Source organism: Bombus fervidus, chromosome 7 (genome assembly GCF_041682495.2).
Source record: "Bombus fervidus isolate BK054 chromosome 7, iyBomFerv1, whole genome shotgun sequence".
NCBI lineage: Eukaryota > Metazoa > Arthropoda > Insecta > Hymenoptera > Apidae > Bombus > Bombus fervidus.
Genome location: NC_091523.1, coordinates 5,113,339 through 5,133,635, shown reverse-complemented (window position 1 = coordinate 5,133,635; position 20,297 = coordinate 5,113,339). Strand labels below are relative to the sequence as shown.

The 20,297-nt window shown below is 39.9% G+C and overlaps 1 protein-coding gene across 1 annotated transcript in view; it reads left to right on the top strand.

The window, feature by feature from the left end:
- Nucleotides 1-2,687: 2,687 nt before the first annotated feature.
- Nucleotides 2,688-20,297, top strand: part of LOC139988722 (netrin-1) — a 111,679-nt gene continuing 94,069 nt past the window's right edge. The window contains exon 1 of the mRNA XM_072006416.1: nt 2,688-5,022. Coding sequence (XP_071862517.1) covers nt 3,657-5,022 — 1,366 coding nt within the window. The 5' untranslated portion in view covers nt 2,688-3,656. The remainder of the gene's footprint in view (nt 5,023-20,297) is intronic.

Here is a 20,297-nt window from a genome sequence, read left to right as displayed (position 1 = left end):
CTTTATACAAACATGAAACCTAATCTGTCGAACATTGTGATCTTTATTTTGATAGAACAAAATGTATCATACGTAATTCGATAAAGTAATATAAAACGGAAAATGTTGTGCATCCATTATTTCCTTATAAAACGAAAGAAACTTTTCGGACGACCTAATACATGGAACTATTTCAAAATGAAATCGGTTTCTTAAAATGAACGCAGGTTGTTACAGCGTAGAATCTATAGAGAAGAAGACTGCCATTGAATGAATTGAATTGTTGAGTCGAGGGATGAGTTGTAATATCGCGATAATGCTTTTGACACCTTTTGCAAAGAATTTCACTCGTCGAGAAGTAGCTGTTTTCTACATTTGGCAAAGGTTTACAGGCAAATGTTAAATATCTCGACCGGATACATCTAAAACTCTAAACGATATTTGAAATGACGTTCGAGACCACCTTTCGAATACTTTAGTATCTTTTTTGTATCGCTTCCATAAATAGATTAACCTTAAAATATACGTGAATAAATGTACGTTAAGAGGTAAGACGCTCAAAAAATGAAAATAACGTAATAAATATGTAAGTACATTTTTTTCTAATATTTTCTTGAAAGTACTCCTATTTCTAACATGTATATTTTATACTTAATATCTCGACAGAGTAACACCATCGGAGACACTATCGTCTAATTTTTACGTTTTAAAATTTTGGAAAAAGAAAAATAGCAACAAGGATAAGGAACAAACAAATAATACAAAGAGTAATTGTAAATCTTATATACATATGTATACCTATGTGTACATGGTTATAGATGATAAGTATATGTATAATAAAGTTTGTAGAAATTGCAAGAAAAATTAAAAGCACTTGGAAAGTAAAATATTCCATTTTGAAATAATAAAAATTCCAAAAAATAAATTGGTAAAACGTGTATTATGTTGTTGTTGTTCGTATTCATATCGTTCAGCGTTACCAAATGAATTTTCTTACAAAATTTATATGGAAATCCTACTAACAGAATATCGTACAAGTTACTTATATTCAATCATGTTAGTAAATAACATATAGATATACGCAGTCGCAAGGTAATTAACTTATTTTAAGGAGAATAATAGCATAATAATAAACCGCAGTATAGGGTAACTGATTTAACGATATAAATTGTATTCGAGAAGAATGAGGGGAAGAAGCGTAGGAAAATGAAAATATTTTAAGCAAGGTGACATATGCTGAGTATCGGTTGATCGGAGATTTTGTAGGAACTACCGATTTTGTTCGTTTGAAAAAGTTTGGGGCTGTGTTTAATTGGCGGTGGACGTAGAAACCAACGAGAGACTTTCATCGAGGTAGGCATCGCGTGACGATCTACGGAAGTTTCGGCCGTTCTCTCTTCTTATCTTGTCTTTGTTGCTTTCCAACGTCGCGCCGTATCTGCTGCATTCCCGTTCTGCTTTTTTTCCAGTCGCCAATTCGGCCAATAGACCCTCGGAGAACCCGCTCCATAATCCATGCAAGCACCAGGACCTGTCTTCCTATCGAATCGATGGAAAGGAAAAGGAACCTTCGTCTTCTTTCTGACACGACCATTGCAAAACAAATCCTACCCTACGAAATGCTTTTCTCGACCTCAACCTATTCTAAACTATAATTTTATTCCCCACTTCGTCACGATGCTTATCTTTTCGGTAGGCATATCTCTGTTAAAGGACGGCAGATCATTCCTTTGAAAAGTATATTTGCACTTGTCGTGTCTTCACACCTTATTTGTTGCAAAGCGATAAATTGCTTTTCCGTAAACGAGTTACATATACCTATGGTCAATTTTCTGGGTAACACGAGTTATCTCATTCTTTCGTAGTTAAGGGAGAAAATTATAGAGAACAAATTACAGGAAGGCCAAGGTAATATTACCTTATTGTGTACGGTAATGTTCGTTTTCAGCTGAAAATTGGCGAATTTATTAGTGATCTAACACTAACTAACAGGTTAGCAGTGCTAGTACCTTGATAATATCTCCAATTAGATGATCGTTAATGAATTAGTTTTATCCATGATGTGAAACTAATAGATTAAAAGTATTCGATCAATGTGTTGTAGCAACTATCAACTCCTAATTTCTCTATGGTGAATCAAAATTACGATCGCATATAATCTTAATTAATCAAATTGTCTTCGCGAACAAAGGAAAATCTTGTGACGGAGAGTTAACGATGAAGATACATAGAGAGTAGATGGATTCGCAGGTAAGGCACGGTCTAAGCGAAAATCGAGCAAAATGGAGACTCGATCAAGGTTAACGATGATCCTGGTTGAAAGTTGTTGCAGCCCTCCAAAAATTTCATCGGACCGATGTTCCTTGAAGTAAACGCAAGGAGTCGAAGCGGCGAGGAAGCATAGGAGGAGGTGAAGGGGCGAAAAGAGGAGCGAAGAGAATATCGTTCGTTGGTCCAGTGGTCGGTTGGTTTCCGGTAGCGCGGCGCGGCGCGGCGTGGCTGCTGGATCCTCGAAGCTCGTTCCAGTGTGGCGGAACGCGTAGTAGAATAGTGGGGTGGTTGCGAGTAGTGGCGTCGCCGGATTGGCCGAAGAGGAATTGGTCTTGGATGAGAGGATGCGAGCCGACGGTCAAAGGGAAAAGAGAGGGAGACTGAGGCTCGGAGAGCCGTGAGCCGTGAGCGAGAGAAGAGCGAAGGTGGGGAGAAGCGCGAGTCAGAGAGGGACTGGGAATCGGAACAGTTCGGATGCACACCGTGCAAGGACGGTGATTCAGTTAGCGGCGAGCCGCCGTCGGTGAAGGATCGTTGATCGTCGGTTTTTCGTTTTTCTTCGGGTCGCATCGCATCGCATTGCATCGCATCGCATCGTATAGCATTGCATCGCATCACGCTGGTTCGGATCGTGTGGCGAGCCGCACGTCGTGTACCGTGTTCCGTGTTCCGTCTTTCCGAGATACGATTCGTTTCATGTTGAAACGCAGCCGTCGCGTGTACACGCGCACGCGCCCCCGACTCGTTACAATTGCACGGCTCGCTTAGGAATGAAATTGACACGCGCGTTCCGCTTGAAAATCGAATACACCTGATTACGAGAGACGCTCGATGAAATATATCGAAGCTGGTTAGCCTGTGTCGAATCGTCCTTGTTGAACGAACATTGGAAAAATTCGTTTCGAAATCGCGATCGCTATCGCGACGAAATTCGAATCGAAGATCTTCTAGTCTAGTGTTGAAGGAGGGAACGCGTGTGGTTCGCAAACGGGACCGCTCTTGTTTTCGCCAGCCCTCCGGTATAATGCGAACAGGAAGAAAAATCGAAGCGAGCGGCTTCGTGGTGGGCATCGACACTCTGATCGTGAAAGTTTAATCGATCGGTCGATATGACGAGCAGGAGAGAAGCGTAGGATCGACGATTCGAAACTCGGTAGGATCGAAAACTCGAACGGTGTCGCTTTACCCGAGAGAAGAACAGAGCGAGGAAATAATCGCCGAACGAGAGAAGGACGGTTTGTGCGTAGGTGACACAGCAAGGGGCTGTGGGGGAGGGTGAGGGGCGGGGAAGGGAAGGGAAGAGAAGGGAAGAAGGCGTGTAAGAGAGACAGTAAGAGAGAGAGAGAGAGAGAGAGAGAGAGAGAGAGAGAGAGAAATCATATCGCGCGCGAACAAACTCGACGAAGATGAAAAGTGGAGCAAAGGCACGATTGTTGGGAATTGTCTGCGGAGTGATTCTGTTCGATTGCGGGAACGCATTGGCCGGTAGCGAGATCTACGCGAAGACGTTCCCGAGCCAACAACATCCGTCGGACCCGTGCTACGACGAGGACAGACCGCGTCGATGCATCCCGAATTTTGTGAACGCGGCTTTTGGAGCGGCGGTGGAGGCTTCGTCGACCTGTGGAAGCGGCGGGCCCACGAGGTACTGCGACGTGATCGAACAGCCGGGTGGTAGCACGGGTATAGGTCAGTGCCACATCTGCGACGACAGCACGCCGCGACGTCGATTTCCCGCGAGCTACCTCACGGATGTGAGCAACCCCAACAACGTGACCTGCTGGCGAAGCGAGCCTCTTGTCACCTCCCAGAGTTTCTCCGCACCGCCAGACAATGTGACCTTGACCCTCTCTCTAGGAAAGAAATACGAACTGACGTACGTCAGCCTGCAATTCTGTCCAAAAGCGGCCAAGCCGGACTCGATTGCGATTTACAAATCGATGGACTACGGGAAAACGTGGCAACCGTTCCAGTTCTATTCGTCTCAGTGTCGGCGAGTATACGGCAGACCGAATCGCGCCACGATCACAAAGGCGAACGAGCAAGAGGCCAGATGCACCGACAGTCATCGATATACCGGTGGTAACGGCCTCGCGCCCGTCGGCCGAATCGCGTTCAGCACCCTGGAGGGCCGCCCGTCGGCTTCCGACTTTGATAACTCGCCGGTTCTCCAGGATTGGGTTACCGCGACCGACGTTCGTGTCGTCTTCAATCGGCTTCACATGCCCCAGCAGCCGTCGCAGGAACAAGTCTTGCAACTAGGTGGAACTGGCGACGATCACGACCGCGATCATGGCCTCGGCCTCGAGGAGTTGGCGAAACGCGAGAGGGAGAGAGAAGAGAGGTTGAAAAATCAACAGAAGAGCCCCGCTCGTGCAGGTTTGCTCGATTCATTGGCGACCGCTTTGCCCTCGGTACACCAGGTTATCGCGCCGCAAGAGATGCAATCGAACGACGCGGTTGATGACGATGAGAGCGAGTTTGCAGCGGCGGCGGCGGCGGCGGTCACCGTCTCGACCAGTACGAGCAGCACCCTCGCCAGCAATCATGGGACCAGCACGTTGGCTCATCATTACGCGGTCTCGGATTTCGCCGTCGGCGGCAGGTGTAAGTGCAACGGCCACGCGGCAAGGTGCATCCAAGGCAAGGACGGCGAGGTCGCCTGCGAGTGTAGGCATAACACCGCCGGCAGAGACTGCGAGAGGTGTCGCCCGTTCCACTTCGATCGACCATGGGCACGAGCCACTGCCAGAGATGCCAACGAATGCAAAGGTTAGTCTCTCTGTTTGTTACAAGCTTCTCTCGACTATCTCCAATCTCTAATTCGAGTCTCTCGATTCGAATGGAATCGAATTTCAAGCTTCTTCGATTAGTTGGAACCGAGTGTTTTCTAGAACGGTTCCAATGTGCGACGCGCCGCGACGCGCCGTGTTGTACCGGTACCTTTTCCGTCGATCCTCCGCCGTTTCCACGTAACACGTGTGTGCTTAACACATAGTATTCCCGTGCCCGTGCACGAGCCATGCTTAACGATTACCGCAGTTTTTCTCGAAATAGTTCCAAATAGTTTAGATTTACACGCACGTAAGGTGCTTCCGGTGTTCATAGCGATTTTTCACAATTTACGATCAAGTTGTGTTTGTATGATCGTTTAACTAACTTTCAATTTATTTTATTTATACAACGCGTATGCATGGTTGCGATATCTCGTTTCGTCTGTGTGTTGTACTCCGTGGTACACGTAGTATCCTACATCTTGTTACGGTATTTACGGTGTACATTACTTATAAATATTTCTGATTGCGAGTAACGTATAGATATTTTAACGAGTTGCCCATTCTCTCGAAGCTCTGGCTGTAAGTCGTCTCGTATTACCCATAACCCACAATCAAAAGGACGTAGTTTCAAATGTAAGGGGTGCCCATATTCCGACAAAATGAACATTTTCATTTGTACCTATGGGATTACGAATACCTTCAATCTCGGTTATATTTCATTCAAAATATTTTCCTGGCGAACAAATTCCTACGTCGCAAAGTCGTGCACACACCTATGACCTATAAGAGATCCGATTTCTATTTAAAATGAGAGAAGAGACACGACAAAGCATCGAAAAGACATCTGTGTCTTTAGAAATAGAACGTATCCATATTTCTGAAAGGTCGAAGTAATTTGCGCCATTTATCAATCTATTCTTCGTTGATTTACGAATAGGTGTATAGGTATAAACTTTCTTAAGCTTTTCAAGCATATTAAGATGAGTAATTATCGCTGATCTCAGATTTTCAACTGTTACAGCAGCTGATACACGGTTGATTCCGAAAGTAGAAATCTTTTTTACGCCTCGTATGTGTTACCGTGTGTATATGTGCAAAATAAAAAATCGGTATAAGAGTCTTTTCTATCTTTAATACTTTATATAGGTACGTATATATACACGTACGTATATCGAACGATAGAAAATTTTAATTGTATATATTGACTACTCGGGATGATTATTTGGTCATGCACCGCTTAAAACGATAGAAAATGAACACGACGAAGAGTTCGTTTCTCGTTTCGTTTCGGTGACTGGTTCCTCTATCCTTCGTTCCGCATCTTCCATTCTCGATTCTCGTACTCGTATCTCGATTCTTCGTTCTCCGTTTCACTCTTCGTGATTTCATCTCTTACTCCCTTTCTCTGTTTTGTCCGTGAGTCGACCCTAGGGGTAGGGCGTGGGGGCACTCCTTTCGGTTCACCCCTTAATTCGAAGCGGCGAAGCGTTGCCTCGAGACTCGGATCGAGGATGTATGCTCAAATCAAAAACGTCAGGGGCAAACCACCCTCTAAAATCGTTTCGAATCGATAAAGGACGCCCTCTTCGCGCGACAACCGCGATCCGTGCCGACTACGGAATATCGCGACATTAGTGTTGTAGCATTCTTTTTTTTACGATTAGATGTCGATAAATGTATCAACTATGTGCCTGTTTGTAAACCAGTGAACTTCTCGTTGGAAATATGTACAATGCCTTGAAATGCCTTGAAATTTTATGCAACTGTTGAAAAAATATGTTTAGAGTCACGATTTTTCAATTCTAAAAATATCTTTTCATCTTATACTATGTTACTTTCTATTTCGAAAAAGTATTAATATATACAATCGATAGATGCGCAAGTGTTGCGAAACGGGAACGACGACTTTCGAAACTTTTCGATTCCAGGTAACAGATTAATTGGTCATTATTTTCACAGGATATATTTATAGGATAAAGCGTAGAACATTAAAAGTTCTTACCTTTTATAGTTTGAATATCTATTTAGTAAAAAAATGCAAAGGGCTCTTACTTAGTTTCTTTGTCTTTTTTAAAATCAATTTTATATGTATTTCGTAGAGAAATATTAAAAATATTAAAAACCTTAACGTTATCCATATGTTGCTTTGTAGTAGATATGTATCTGCTTACTAATAAAATAGGCAGATTGATAGTTTCTAATAGCTTGATGAAAATAAATTTGATTTGTTAATACCAATTATTACATGGCAGAAGACTGATTCGATCTGACCAATTTATGTTAGTAAGCACGTAATACCATGTAATTGGCAATTCTCAGTGAAATATCTCCAAATGAAATTTCCCATTTGTTGATTCCAATGAAAAGGTATAAATGAGAACGAAACGGAATCCCTGGTCGCACCTTATTACTGTAATAATTGAAACACTCTTAAGAACCAATGAAACCGTTTGGTTTGTGCTAAAACTAATTATCGTTATTCGATCAAGTACATTTGTTATAACAAATTCTGTGATTACACATAGATACACCTATAGATATTGGACACTCGTAGAGGAAATGAAGTAAAATTTTTATCGTACAGGATTTCATGTCGCGAAAAACGATAATTTTGGGAAATTATTGCACGTCGTTCTTAATTAAAAAGATATGAAAAAATTTGACAGGTATTTCAGCTATTTCACGTTTTGAAACTTCTTAAAACTTATTTAAACGATCGTGGTTATTTCCACTCAGTATCATTCGTAACATTTTAAAAAGAGAAAACCGGTGCAGTGGATGTACAATTCAAAATGTATGTTACTATAGAGACGTGCTCTAAAAGTTTTCGCTAGACTCTTGATTAATATTAGATATAGAGATACGGCATATAAAAGAAAATAGTACAACAAATAAACGCTATGCTAAAAAAAATATCTGTAATTTGATAGCTTTAATACAATATAGCGAATTACATTGTGCATTCTCTGTATAGGTATGTACTATATGTATAGGTATGCCTATATGTATACAAGAATGTACAAATGTATAAAATATGAACAATATATTATGAGGTATGAGATACACTGAGGACAGAACTCATAAATGTCATTCTTATGGCAAGCAGCGCTTTGGTAATATAGTATACACGAATCGGTGCAAAAAAAAAAAAAAAAAAAAAAGAAAAAGGAAAAGAAAAAGAAAAGAAACGGGAAACGGATAAGGCCCGTAAATTTTACTCCTGTACGTGCAGCGTCTGTGCCCTTTCTGGCAAATGGACACGCAATATAAAGTAATTCCAGTTCTTTTCCTAGCTGCACGCCTTTTTGTTCTTGCAACATAAGCTAACACCGTTTAAGCGCTTAAGTAACATATGCTAGAGTTTACAGTTTGAGTAGTACAAGTGGCAGTATGTGTTTTACGATGTACGTATGTATGTTTGTATGTGTCTCGTGGAAATATGAGATTTCCAGGTCCTTTTCTGTTCGGTATTCGCTGTTCAGGCAGGCCTGTTAATTTAGTGATTCTCTAATTTTTTAAATTAATGGTTTCTTATTATTGCGAAACTGTGCCAACTGTACAATAATCGTTCTTTACGTTTCTGCTTTGTTTCATTTCTACTAACAAGGTCTTTTCACATAATACCTTATCGATACTAACACTATTACGCATATAGTAGAGATTAACAGATTACAAATTTCGAGTTAGATGATCGATATTATTAGTAATACGCTTTGTAAGCGTTCATTGCATAATGATCGCAATTTTATGAATTGTCAAACTTTATATCGTAAAATTTTTGCAGAGTCTTGGAAAACGAAATTTTTCTTCCAAATTGATCACTTAATGATTTACGAATTTTCATCGATCAATTTGTAATATTTACTCGTGAAAGTTTATTGCTAAATTTACCGTTATATCTATGCAAGAAAATTGATTAGTAGGTATAACGGTGACCGTTAACTATGTTTATGGTGACTTGTAAGATTTTTCACTAATAGGTAGTATTGGCTCGATTGTACCAGACAGCTAAAATCTGGACACTGTTCGAATACGTAGATTCTAGATAATCTGACATTGATTGGTTTAAGCATTCATAGACTTAGTACATTTAACGTTTGATTCGGAATCGATCTTTTACCAGTCGTGAATTATTCAGTTCGCGTGACGATTTCGTTCGCATTTTCTACAGGGAATTCCGCGTTTCGAATACGACCTCGGTTAATAGGAGTGTTTAACTTGGAACATGGTTTCACTTTTCTTCGTTCGATTTATTTCATGTCAATGCACGCTTCTGATATCTTCCTGTAAATTGATTTTTAAGGTTTCGATTGGATAAAGGTGGACAAAGACAGATCTCGAGGGGCCTAGGTGTGTTGCCGTTAATGTGACGCGGAACGCTGTAAACTGTAACTGCTATTTACGGCAATGAATTATGTTCTCAAGGGTTCGTTCATGTTCATACGACGCGTAGTTATACGCGTATCTGTATATACACGCATATGTACCGTAATTCTTGCTCCGTGCTTTTCTTCTTTTTTTATTCTTTCATTCTTTCCTTTTCCTTTCTTTCTCTTTTATACCTTTCTTTCTTTTTGCTTTTCTTTGCCTTTTTTCCTGCTCTTCTCCCTGTGTCGTTTCTCGTTTACTCGTAACATAGCTAAGTATATCCAATTTTTTTCTGTTAATAGTTCTCTCGTGTAATACTTTTAAAAACGTTTTGCGCTCCCAGGGTATTTTCGTTGTAGTTAGTGGACTATCGTATTCTGATGTTAATCATTAACGTGTAACAATTCGATAGAGGATTTGTCAAGATTTTGTAGCAAACGGTACACTATATGCAAAATGTTGCAACGTAAAAAGATATAATATAATGTAAAATAATTAAATTGGAAATGATAGGTAGTAACTAGTAATTTATAAAGAAAATAGGAACGTTTTGGTAGCGAATACAGAGTGTTTCGTATAACTGGACGGAGCTATATCACTGAAATGATGATAGAGATTGAAAAAGGTATCAAACGACACGAGCATACTTAAATAGCGTATGTCCCGTATAGGCATTCATGTATGTTTCTGGGTATGTTTCTTATTAAGCGTATGTATATATGTGCTTGCAGAGTGTAAATCGGTACATTCTTTTTTTGAGTGCAATTACCTATCTGATCTTGTTTTAACGTACATCGATTCCTAGATGACCGAAAACTAAACTTCGACAATTGAAAAAGAATGGAATTACGTGAAAGAAACAGAGTAGATTGCGATCAGTTTCAGCTAGAAATGTACCGACCTGCCAACAGAAATTTCAGTCAAAGAAGAAAACGATGAAGAGGCTTAGCTTGAAATTCGTCGCGCCCTTCTGTGAACAATTACGTGAATGACAGAAACACTCGACGATTTTATTACGGGGATCTTTTTCCAATTAAACGGTTGCTATGGTGATGGTTATGAGTGCTTGCCTATGGCATCCGTAGGAATACAGCTTGGATCGCATCGCCTTTTTCGTCGCATCACGTTGGTCAATTTTTTATTAACAACTATTTACGAATATTTAATCTATCTCCATATTCGTAGCAGAGCACACGCAATGGAGAAGTATATGTCCAGAATGTTAAGTTTCTTGATAGAATTTTAATTTTTCAAGTCGATAGGTATACAATTTTGCCGAAAATTCATCGCATCCTTCTGCACGTTGAATAATCGAAGAACTTGTAACTAACGTTATTATGATTGTACGTACTGATTGAGAAACTATTTCTATAATAGGTAATAATAATAAAAATAAATAAAGTGAAATTTCGGAGACGTATTTATATTTATAGAAACAGGTATATCTACGTACGTATGTAGTTGGTCTTTTAAATGTAGATATATATCTTTGTAAAGGATACGGATTTTTCAAAATATTTATGTAGGTAAATATAAAGATATTTTGAGATTCGATTAGACTATATCTGCATACGTAATTTGTTGCAAATATATACATTAAGTATGCTTAAAGTAGAAAAATTTGGCGTTTGTACGTAAAGACTGACAGGGGTTAACTATAATACTGGCAAGAATGATAAGCTTTCTAATAAGAAGCTTTGGTAAAAGTTGCATCGTTTCTGTGTCGCGTGACGAATAGAGAAATCAGAAATCATAGTCCTTCGCTGCGGACACAACGAGGTAGTTTCGTGGTAGTGGAACGGGTAATATGTAGTCGTTGTGAAATGCACTTGTAAAGAAGAGACGAAATACCGTTCGAGAGACGGGGAATCGATAAAGAAGGTGGTACGCTGTGTAGGTAAACGTAAATGGCTTTCGTTCAGCTTTACAGAGTACATGTATACGTGACAGAGACGAGAGAAGAAAAAAAAAAAAAAGAAAAAGGAGTGGAACGAGAGGGAAGAGAGGCAAGGAAGAAAACAGGGTGACGAAACGAAGGAAGGGAGTTCGAATTAAATTACATTTTAATTTCGCAGCCATTTCGCAGCGCACACCGCGATATGCCAAATATCCGGTGCAATTTACATTTTAAATTGGACACTTCTTGCCGCGATTCGAGGGTTTCGTGAGTTTCGTCGGTAGTTGGCATCGTCTGGCCAGGTTGTTGTCGTTTCCATAAAAAGCATGCACGTTTACCCCTCTCTGATGGAGATTTTCGAAAACTTGAACGCACCCGGTGCGCGCTGATTCCTTGTAAAAACCAGCCGAGTATTTCTTCGCCATCGCAGCATTCCTATATTCAAGTATTCTACTTTTTCAATTCCCGCGAGAAAATTGTCTCAAATTTCCTGTGCTACGTTTCACTTTGACCGACCACTTAATTACGAGCACCTCTTGAATTTCGTCCTCGTTCTCACTGCTACGCAGATTCATCATTGTGTCTCGTCGCCAATCCCTTGTTTCACTTTTTTTCTTTTTTTTTTGAGCGTTGAAAGTAGTTAGGACGGTTTACTTGTGAGAAACGGATATGAAGGTGGGTATCAGGTTTATGCATATATTAATGATTGTTCCAAAAGTTTCTTCCGTTCCGTTTGTTCCGATAGAACAAAATGGATCATACATAATTTAATAAAATAATATAGAACAAAAAATGTTGTGCATCTATTATTTCCTTATAAAACGAGAGAAACTTTTGGGGCAAGCTAATAAAATTCCATTTTTCTCGATTGTTCGAGTTTGAGTTTTATGGCATCAGTAGATGTCGTGAATATTGTTTATTATTTCATTATTTTTATGTACGTATAGATCACTCCATCATTAGTCCATTAGTCCTTAGACCAAGCAACGAAATAACCCGTAAAAGTCAAGTTTACTTTTATCGGATGTTTTATTAGAGAAAACGATGTTTGCAACTAAAGCAAACTATAAATGAGAAAAAAGATTCAATTGTGTGATAATGAGTAGCTACGTACATACACGCATGCGTAAAAGACGTTTTTAATATATTATATTATCGTTGTGAGTAATTCGATCGCGTATCGTAATACGTAACACGATTCAGAGTATAAAATTTGTAACAACCAGTTAACAAAGTTTATTAACTGGATGAAACAACGTTGCTTGTAAATTGGCCAGCTGAAAAGTTTAAGCGAACAAAGTTGATACAGATAATTCGAAGAGTATGCAGAAATAAAAGATAACTTTCGACAAGATCAAAATGGTAGTCGTATAACGGATTGTTTTCACTTGTAAGTGCTCCTTTTTTCCTGACACGTTTCGGGACCGCACGAATGTTATTCTTTGCCCGGTCCCCGTGGTCTTACGCCGACGCGACGCTCGTACAACGTACAACGTACAACGATTATTCTTCCTCGCGACGCGAGGCCGACGGGCTTTGCATGAATGGGAGTCGTCGCGACCTTTCAGATGAATGGTTCTTTCTTTCCCTCTCACTTTCACCCACCCTTGCTTTCTTTCTTTTTCTTTTCCACCCTCGATCTCTCTTTCATTTTTTCTGTTGCTTCAGTAGTATACGCGAGTGTATAAGTTCGTTTCGAAGATATTTACTTCCTTTTTAAGATATAAATGTTTCGACGACGAGACTGATGAGACAACTGTGACGATGATTGCCTTTGGGATGACAGGCAAGATAAATACATGTTAAACAGTTACGTATACGAAGGATTAAAACAGGTTTTTTTCATAGAGAAGATGGTTGATTGAAAATTCGCTATCGTGATCTTAAATAAATGCATGAGATATAATAAATTTCAGAGCGTGTAATTTCAGAGTTTGTAAAATGAATAATACGAATAGAACGAATAAAAGTTGAAACAAACATGATACGGTTCTGTAATTTTGTACCTAGCGGAAAGTCAATGGCTGGATATGCATGATCCTTATGACCGAAAGCATGTTCGATACATTATTTTTATCAAACCGATACCGAGTCGTTGGTCTGGCTAAGCGTTTCAAAGGGTCCGATTCAAGTTCACCGTAACAGGATCGTTGCTATTCGTTGTAGAACCACAAAGTGTACTTTCAACGATTTGAATTTGGTCCGGTCTGGTTGTCGGAGTATACGATGCATTCGTGTTTGGTGGAGGCTGCAGTCGTGGCTGCAGTCGTGGTTACAGTCGCGGCCAAGAGAAAAGGAAATATGCACATATATCGGTCGCATGAGAGGCCTTTTCACCGCCTCGATTTTCGCGTTTGTGTCTGCACACTATACACTGTATACTATACACCGTAGACTGTACGTACAATCGAGTTGCGCATACCTACGCATACATTGCATATGCGCTCGAGATTTACACCGCAAGACGAGAAAATCAGCTTCACGGAGAATATGCTCGACCCCCGTAGTGAATTTTGCGCGCGTACCACGCGTTTGCCTCGCCTTTTTCTTCTTCTCGCCAGACCGAATCGCGCCCTTCCGATTTCCTCTTTTGCAAATTCCACGAGTCTTTCTATTCGGGTGCTGAATTTTTACACGGTTTCAATTTCAGAAACGTCGTCGACCACGCAAACGACCGTCGCGAAGGTTCTGTCGAATACTACGGGACGCGAATAACATATGAGTTGTAGTAGAGTAACATATGTTGGATACAAGAACAAACGATGCTCGATTCTAAACGTTCTCGAAGAAATTCAAAATTACTTACACCGAGGTTAACCATCACAGAATTCTCCTGACAATTTTTGGGCTATGTAGTGTCCATACTTGAAAAAAGAGGAAGATATCGGAGGAAATAGTAAAATTCTTGGATATAATTTCATTTATTAAAATACATCAAGTTGCGTTATTAAAGGTAATGCCAGAGAAAAGCAAGTGTTAGTATTACGATGAATGGTATTATTGTTGAAACAATAAACTTAAATCGAATTCTACGTCCTGTTGCTCTTCGATTTCAAGCTTCTATCGTAAATTGCAAATGCGTGTAAAATGTTCTCGATTCGCGATTTGTCCTCGAGGATCATGTCAGAAAAATCTTCGACATTTTCGTTTGGAAGATATTTCTGAACGCAGTGCAATACGATGTAGAAAGAAAAGGATGTTCTCTGGCAGAAGATAGAGATTCAGATACATACTGCCATGCAGTCTGCTGTTCGTGAGAAGATGCAGACAGTCTCGAAATTACGACGGTATGTAATTACGAAATTCTTTAAGTATTACACGAGTGTTGTTACGTAACTATTATGTAAGAGATTGCGATTATGCTAGAACTTTCAAAGATTCTGAGAATTCGTCGTGAAAATATCGCAGAGCAAGATCGATACGAGAAACTGTTGTCCCGTTTATTTCCTGTTACATAGGTGAAACGATTTAAGAAGCTGTAGGTAGCACCCGTGTGTGAAAGCGAATAGCTATCAGGAAGTGCGTGCGTTCCTTTCGTAAGACATTAAAAGTATCGCGTTGAACAAATAACGAACTGATTTTGACCGATAGTAAGTACGAAATGTTATTTGAGTTTGAGTGTCTCTTTTGCCCTCGACTTTCGATCGAGGTATCTTTTTCTCATAAATAATCGCCACAGTTTGGGTTAGATTTGAGGTTTCTCTCTATCTTGCCCGCTCTACTTGTCACCGGAAGAATAATAACTCACAAATCGAAGCGAATACGAATGTAAACTCGTCTAAAGTTAGCATCAGCTTGTAATCCTACACCGCTATCATTTGCTTTACGGTTGGTGCAGCTTGTCAAAGATGATGGAACGATCGAACGAAGGGTTGATGAAACTCCGGTGGTAATCCGAGAGACTTGGAGCGTGAGCCAGGTGAGCATAAATTTGAATTCGCGTTAGTTGCGTCCCGAATCGAAAGGTTGCTGGGACGTCCATAAATACAGGCGATAGTTGGCGCAGCGCGCAGGGTGTTTATCCGAACGCGGCGCGAACCAGCGGTGCACAGGCTCGTTCGTATGTATGTATGTATGTATGTAGCTAGGTACGCGAGACGTATAAATAAATCCAGGAGCTGCCACGCGGTCTGCCGTGAAACACGGTGTCTCGAGAGTGCACCACGCGTTCTCCCTCCCGTCTACGCGTACGCATTACCATTACCACACGCACGTATACACGCGTGTGCATGCATACTGCACACTGCACACTGCACACTGCACGCTGCACACTGCACACTGCACACTGCACACTACACACTGCGTACGCACTCTTATACACGCGAATACGGACGCGTTCACGATCTTGTTCTGCGACTCGGTGGACACGTTTTCTTTGGTGCACAGGTGCTTCCGCGATTTGCGGATATTCTCGCTCGAAGATTCGCATCGCTTTTAGCTGCTGTTTCTCTCCACTTTGCAACTTCTTCCGCGAATTAAGCTCGATTTACGTGCGCTTATTATCGCTGCTGCGACTGATGCGGTACGGTGTGGCACGGTGTCTAGTTCGTTCTGTAGTGTCTAGTTCCTCCTTGCCAAACCTATCATGCCTGCATGAAAAGGGCGCAATGATTTTTATGCCTTGCCAAATTCTCTTTTACTCCTGTTTTCGCGCCATTTTACCCCTTTAAAGACGCACACGCACGTATACTTGTAACCAAATATTAAAATATTAGTCGTAACTGCCGATGCTGTATAGTAGGTAAATTGTGCAATATCGTTGTTCTACCCGTTTTTCCTACCCGAATAGAAATACTCGCGTTTCCTTTAAAAATGACCTAAATTCGATAAAACGAGATAGGCTGCCAATGTCGTCGTGGTCAAGAGAAACACGTTCCATAAACGTCTTCAACGTAACCAGTTTTTTCAATAATACTAGACGATTACGCGTGCTCGAATAAAATTATTTATGTATAGGTATACACATGTACATATACATATACATAACTATGTACGTGATGAATTTTAGTTCGTTCGTTTGATAACGAGTAGCTAGTGTATCGATAAAAAGATATATTTCTCATCGAGCGCTTTTTCCCACTCGTGTACACTTTTGTTTAAGGTGAAATGAGATTTATAGTTTTTACGTTTAATGCGACTTTAATCAAGTTAGCGTCTGTTTAATCGTTTACCAACTGAATTGTAAATTATTTGCGTTTACCATCGTAAAGATTAGTGATTGTAAGAAAATTGGAATCGAATTAGTGATGCCGCCGAGGATAAGAGACTGAAGAAGAGAGTTGCTCGAGGTAAGTACTTTCGGAGGGTGGTGGTGCATTTATCTCTCACTGCTATAGCTTACGACTTACTTGCGACTTACGAGATACTTTTTTCTTTCGAACCGATCTCTCTTACGAAAGGCATAGTAGGAAAAGGGAAGAAGGTTATACGGAACGGTGAAACACAGAGTGGTAGAGGGACGCAATCTGAATGTCGTTAACCGGGTGGAAGTTGGCAAGGCAACGGTACCGAGTCAACGACAGTAACAACAATAACGAGGCGGTGTTGCAGTCGTTTGGGAAGGATAGGGAGTTCGCGCTCATCCCGAAATAAACGGCGACCGCATACCCGTGCGCACGCATGCGCGGTGTGCACGCTCGACATCCACCGATTTACCCTTTCTCTTTTCTCCTTGTCTCGCCGTGCCGCGCCGCGCCGCGCCGTGTGTCTTCGTGCTTCGTTCCTTCCTTTTTATTTTTGCACACCTTAAACTTTAAACTGTCTTTCCAGTTTCTCTTATCGACGAAGACGAGCCCCTGATCTCGTTTTTTCCTTCGTTACCATTCGTCGCGATTTGCAAAGCGAAAATCGACAAAAGATCCTCCGCGGATACGTTTGAAACCAGTTGAAGGATCAACGAGGTCACCGACACCTTTGCCCAGGATTCCCTTAAATGGCCTCTCGTTGGCATCGCCTTTTAGAAACCGTTCGATGGAACTTGTCTCGTCACCGCGCCTCGACTTTTCTGTCGGTTTACTTCGCTTTCCATTCCCTCCTTTTGTTTTGCTTTACCTCGCTTTGCTTCGTTTGGCATTGCTTCGCCTTTCTTTCCCCGCATTTTTCTTTCCCATCGTTGGCCTTTCTCCATCTCTCCTCTTTCCCATTTAACCACCTTTGTTTCCACGAGAATTTCATTACCCGTCGTGTAGTGTAACTCTTACCGAGGCGTGACAAGTTTCACAATCTTGAAATTGCATGTCGCTTTTAACTCTCTTACTATCCGTGGTTTAACGGCATTTTCTGTTTACGTTACAATACAGATATCCCATTAATGCAGACTATCTTACTCTTTTTTCTTTTTCTTTCCTTTTCCTTTTTCCTTTTCCTTTTTCTAACATTGCATTCTTTCCAAAGATACTGTAAGTTTATATTTAACCTTTTCCATCGTACGAACATCTATACTTGTTAAACAAAATTCATCTGCTTGTTTTAGAATCACCTACTTACATACCTATGTACACGTATATCCACTTTGAGTGAGTTACATTTGCTGTCCATTGCTATCGCGTATACGCTATAAAATCGAAATTTATTTACGTTTGTAAGACGACATTGTTTAAAAGATTAAAAGTTATCAAATTGCTACGTTTCATATCGCAACTGTTTTAAAGATGTATGCTATTGTTTCGATATTTCTGGTAAAATTGTTATTTATGTCCATATTGCGCTCTTCGTTTCTTGTATTTGTATCTACAGGGGGTAATTCTGATGTTAATAGTCGCTAGTAGAAACGTAAAAATTCGCAATTTCGAAATACCACCCAGTTGGATAACATCAGAATACCAAAATTAACTACTAGAACAGGTGTATAGGTAATAGGCCGATGAAATTGCGGAGAAACCCTAATGTTGGCACATTATTATCAGAGATGTTCATCGTCTGACGACAAAGATAGGCACGCTCTAGGAAAGGTTAATCCGTGCTGTATACCAGAGAATTGCTTTCGCCATGGTTATTGTTATTACGGATATATAACAGGCATATAAATCAATCTTCCATCTTCGTTCTTTCTTTCGCAATTATTTCCCTACACTCGTAATGATATACCGTAAGAGTACAAAAATGCTCACATAATCAGAGAAAATTTTTAGTAACAACGATGATTGTTATATTATTAACTTTATTATTCTCTATCTACGTATCTTTCACTAATTGTATTGGCCTTTGCCTGATGTTCCTTAGTTTTTCCATAAAATGTACATATTTCATAAAATTTATTCGATGATACGTAATTTTGTAAAAGTACTACTTCCTGTTTCGGTATGTAACACACGCGTGTACATTATATTAATATTAAATTTTGATTTTGTAATTGAATGTGATTGAATATTACAAACGTCCATTCGTAATTGGAGTAGTGAATAAAATTACGATATATATATATCGTACATATATAGATTATATAATACATATTTTCATTTCATCAGGGGGAACGCACGAGAACGCAAGTTCTTAGCAAGATAAATATTGCGTTTCGTTTGATCTCCGAACGAAATGAGATCAATGATTTCATTGGTTTTATGGACCTCGTGAAATAGATTGATTTAACGGCCGGTACGGCAAATATTGCCACAAAACGCTTTTGGAATTCTGGATCTATTAGAACGATCGATCGAAGCTCAAATGATTCTATTATTGGCTAAATTGGGTGAATGTCTGTAACGTTAATGATTTCTTAAATCGACGAAAGCTCTGTTTTGACCTTGGGATTAAAGAGCTGGTTCTAATATTTTGATTGTTTAGCTAATCGTTAAGTTCAGGTTACAAGAAACATTTAAAGTACCTGATAATTATTAGATAGATAGCTAGGTTCGAATATGTATATCTTACAATGAGTCTCTGTTTTTGCGATATTACTATTACTGTGTCATTTACTTACTTTGTCATTTGTTAAATTGTTTTACTACGATATGGTAAGACTAAGGGTGAAATATGTATGTAAATTCGCTTATCATTCTCTATCTAATATTTAATTTCGTAATAGAAGGAATAGCGTTGGCGCGTCAGTCCTATCTTTCAATCACTTTCACAGAAGATAGAAGGAATTTTAAAAGTTTTCGCGCGATGCTCAAACGGTATTCGAGCCGGTATCGGGCGTTGATCTGAAAAATTCCTCGGGCGTTTTATTATTCAATAAAAAAGCCGTCTTATCATATTGTTATCATCAAAGCAGTAGGGGATTGTTATAGCGAACCGTGTCGAGATTACACGTCGAGAAGATAGTACATCTGACTGGTAGAAAGTATCGGAATCGCTAGCTGCGTTCGAGGTGAGTCGATCGAGAGACAACGGACGACCCGATATCGCCCTGTCGATTTAGATAAAGCTCCGTGGTTTAGAAAGCGGCACGATCTCATGCCCGTAGGAGTGTCATCGAATTTGTTTGTTCCTCTCGCATGAATAAATCGCTATTTGCGATCTGTGAGTTCAGATTGCACGCCTAACCTCGCTGTTGACAATCTAACAACCTTACTAACTGTACTAATGTATACGTTATACATACATACATATATATATATATATATAAATACGAGTCGTACTATAATCGATTATACGAATATATACTAACGATTATTCGAAATATTAATATTTTGTTAATTTGTTGCTTTATAATTTTATTAAGTCTACATAGTTACACGTTTTATTAGTCTGTGAAAGTACGAAGTATGCTGCGAGTTTCTTTTTTTTGCGCGAGTTGTTGGTGGAATGTCGGTAAAGTTTCTTGGAATAACCGACATTGTGGTTCATGTGGACCATTACCTACATACTTTCTAGAAACACGATACATTTAACAGCTCCTCTTAAATTTGCGGTTAAATTATCGTTTTTAAAGTTACGATTTATTAAGCTTTTAACGATTTCTTATTTAAGTTTCATTTTCTGATAAACGTACGTACGTAATATGTTAAGCTATTGATCCTATAAGAAGTAGAAAATTCAAGAAAGACAGAGATTGTCATTCGTAT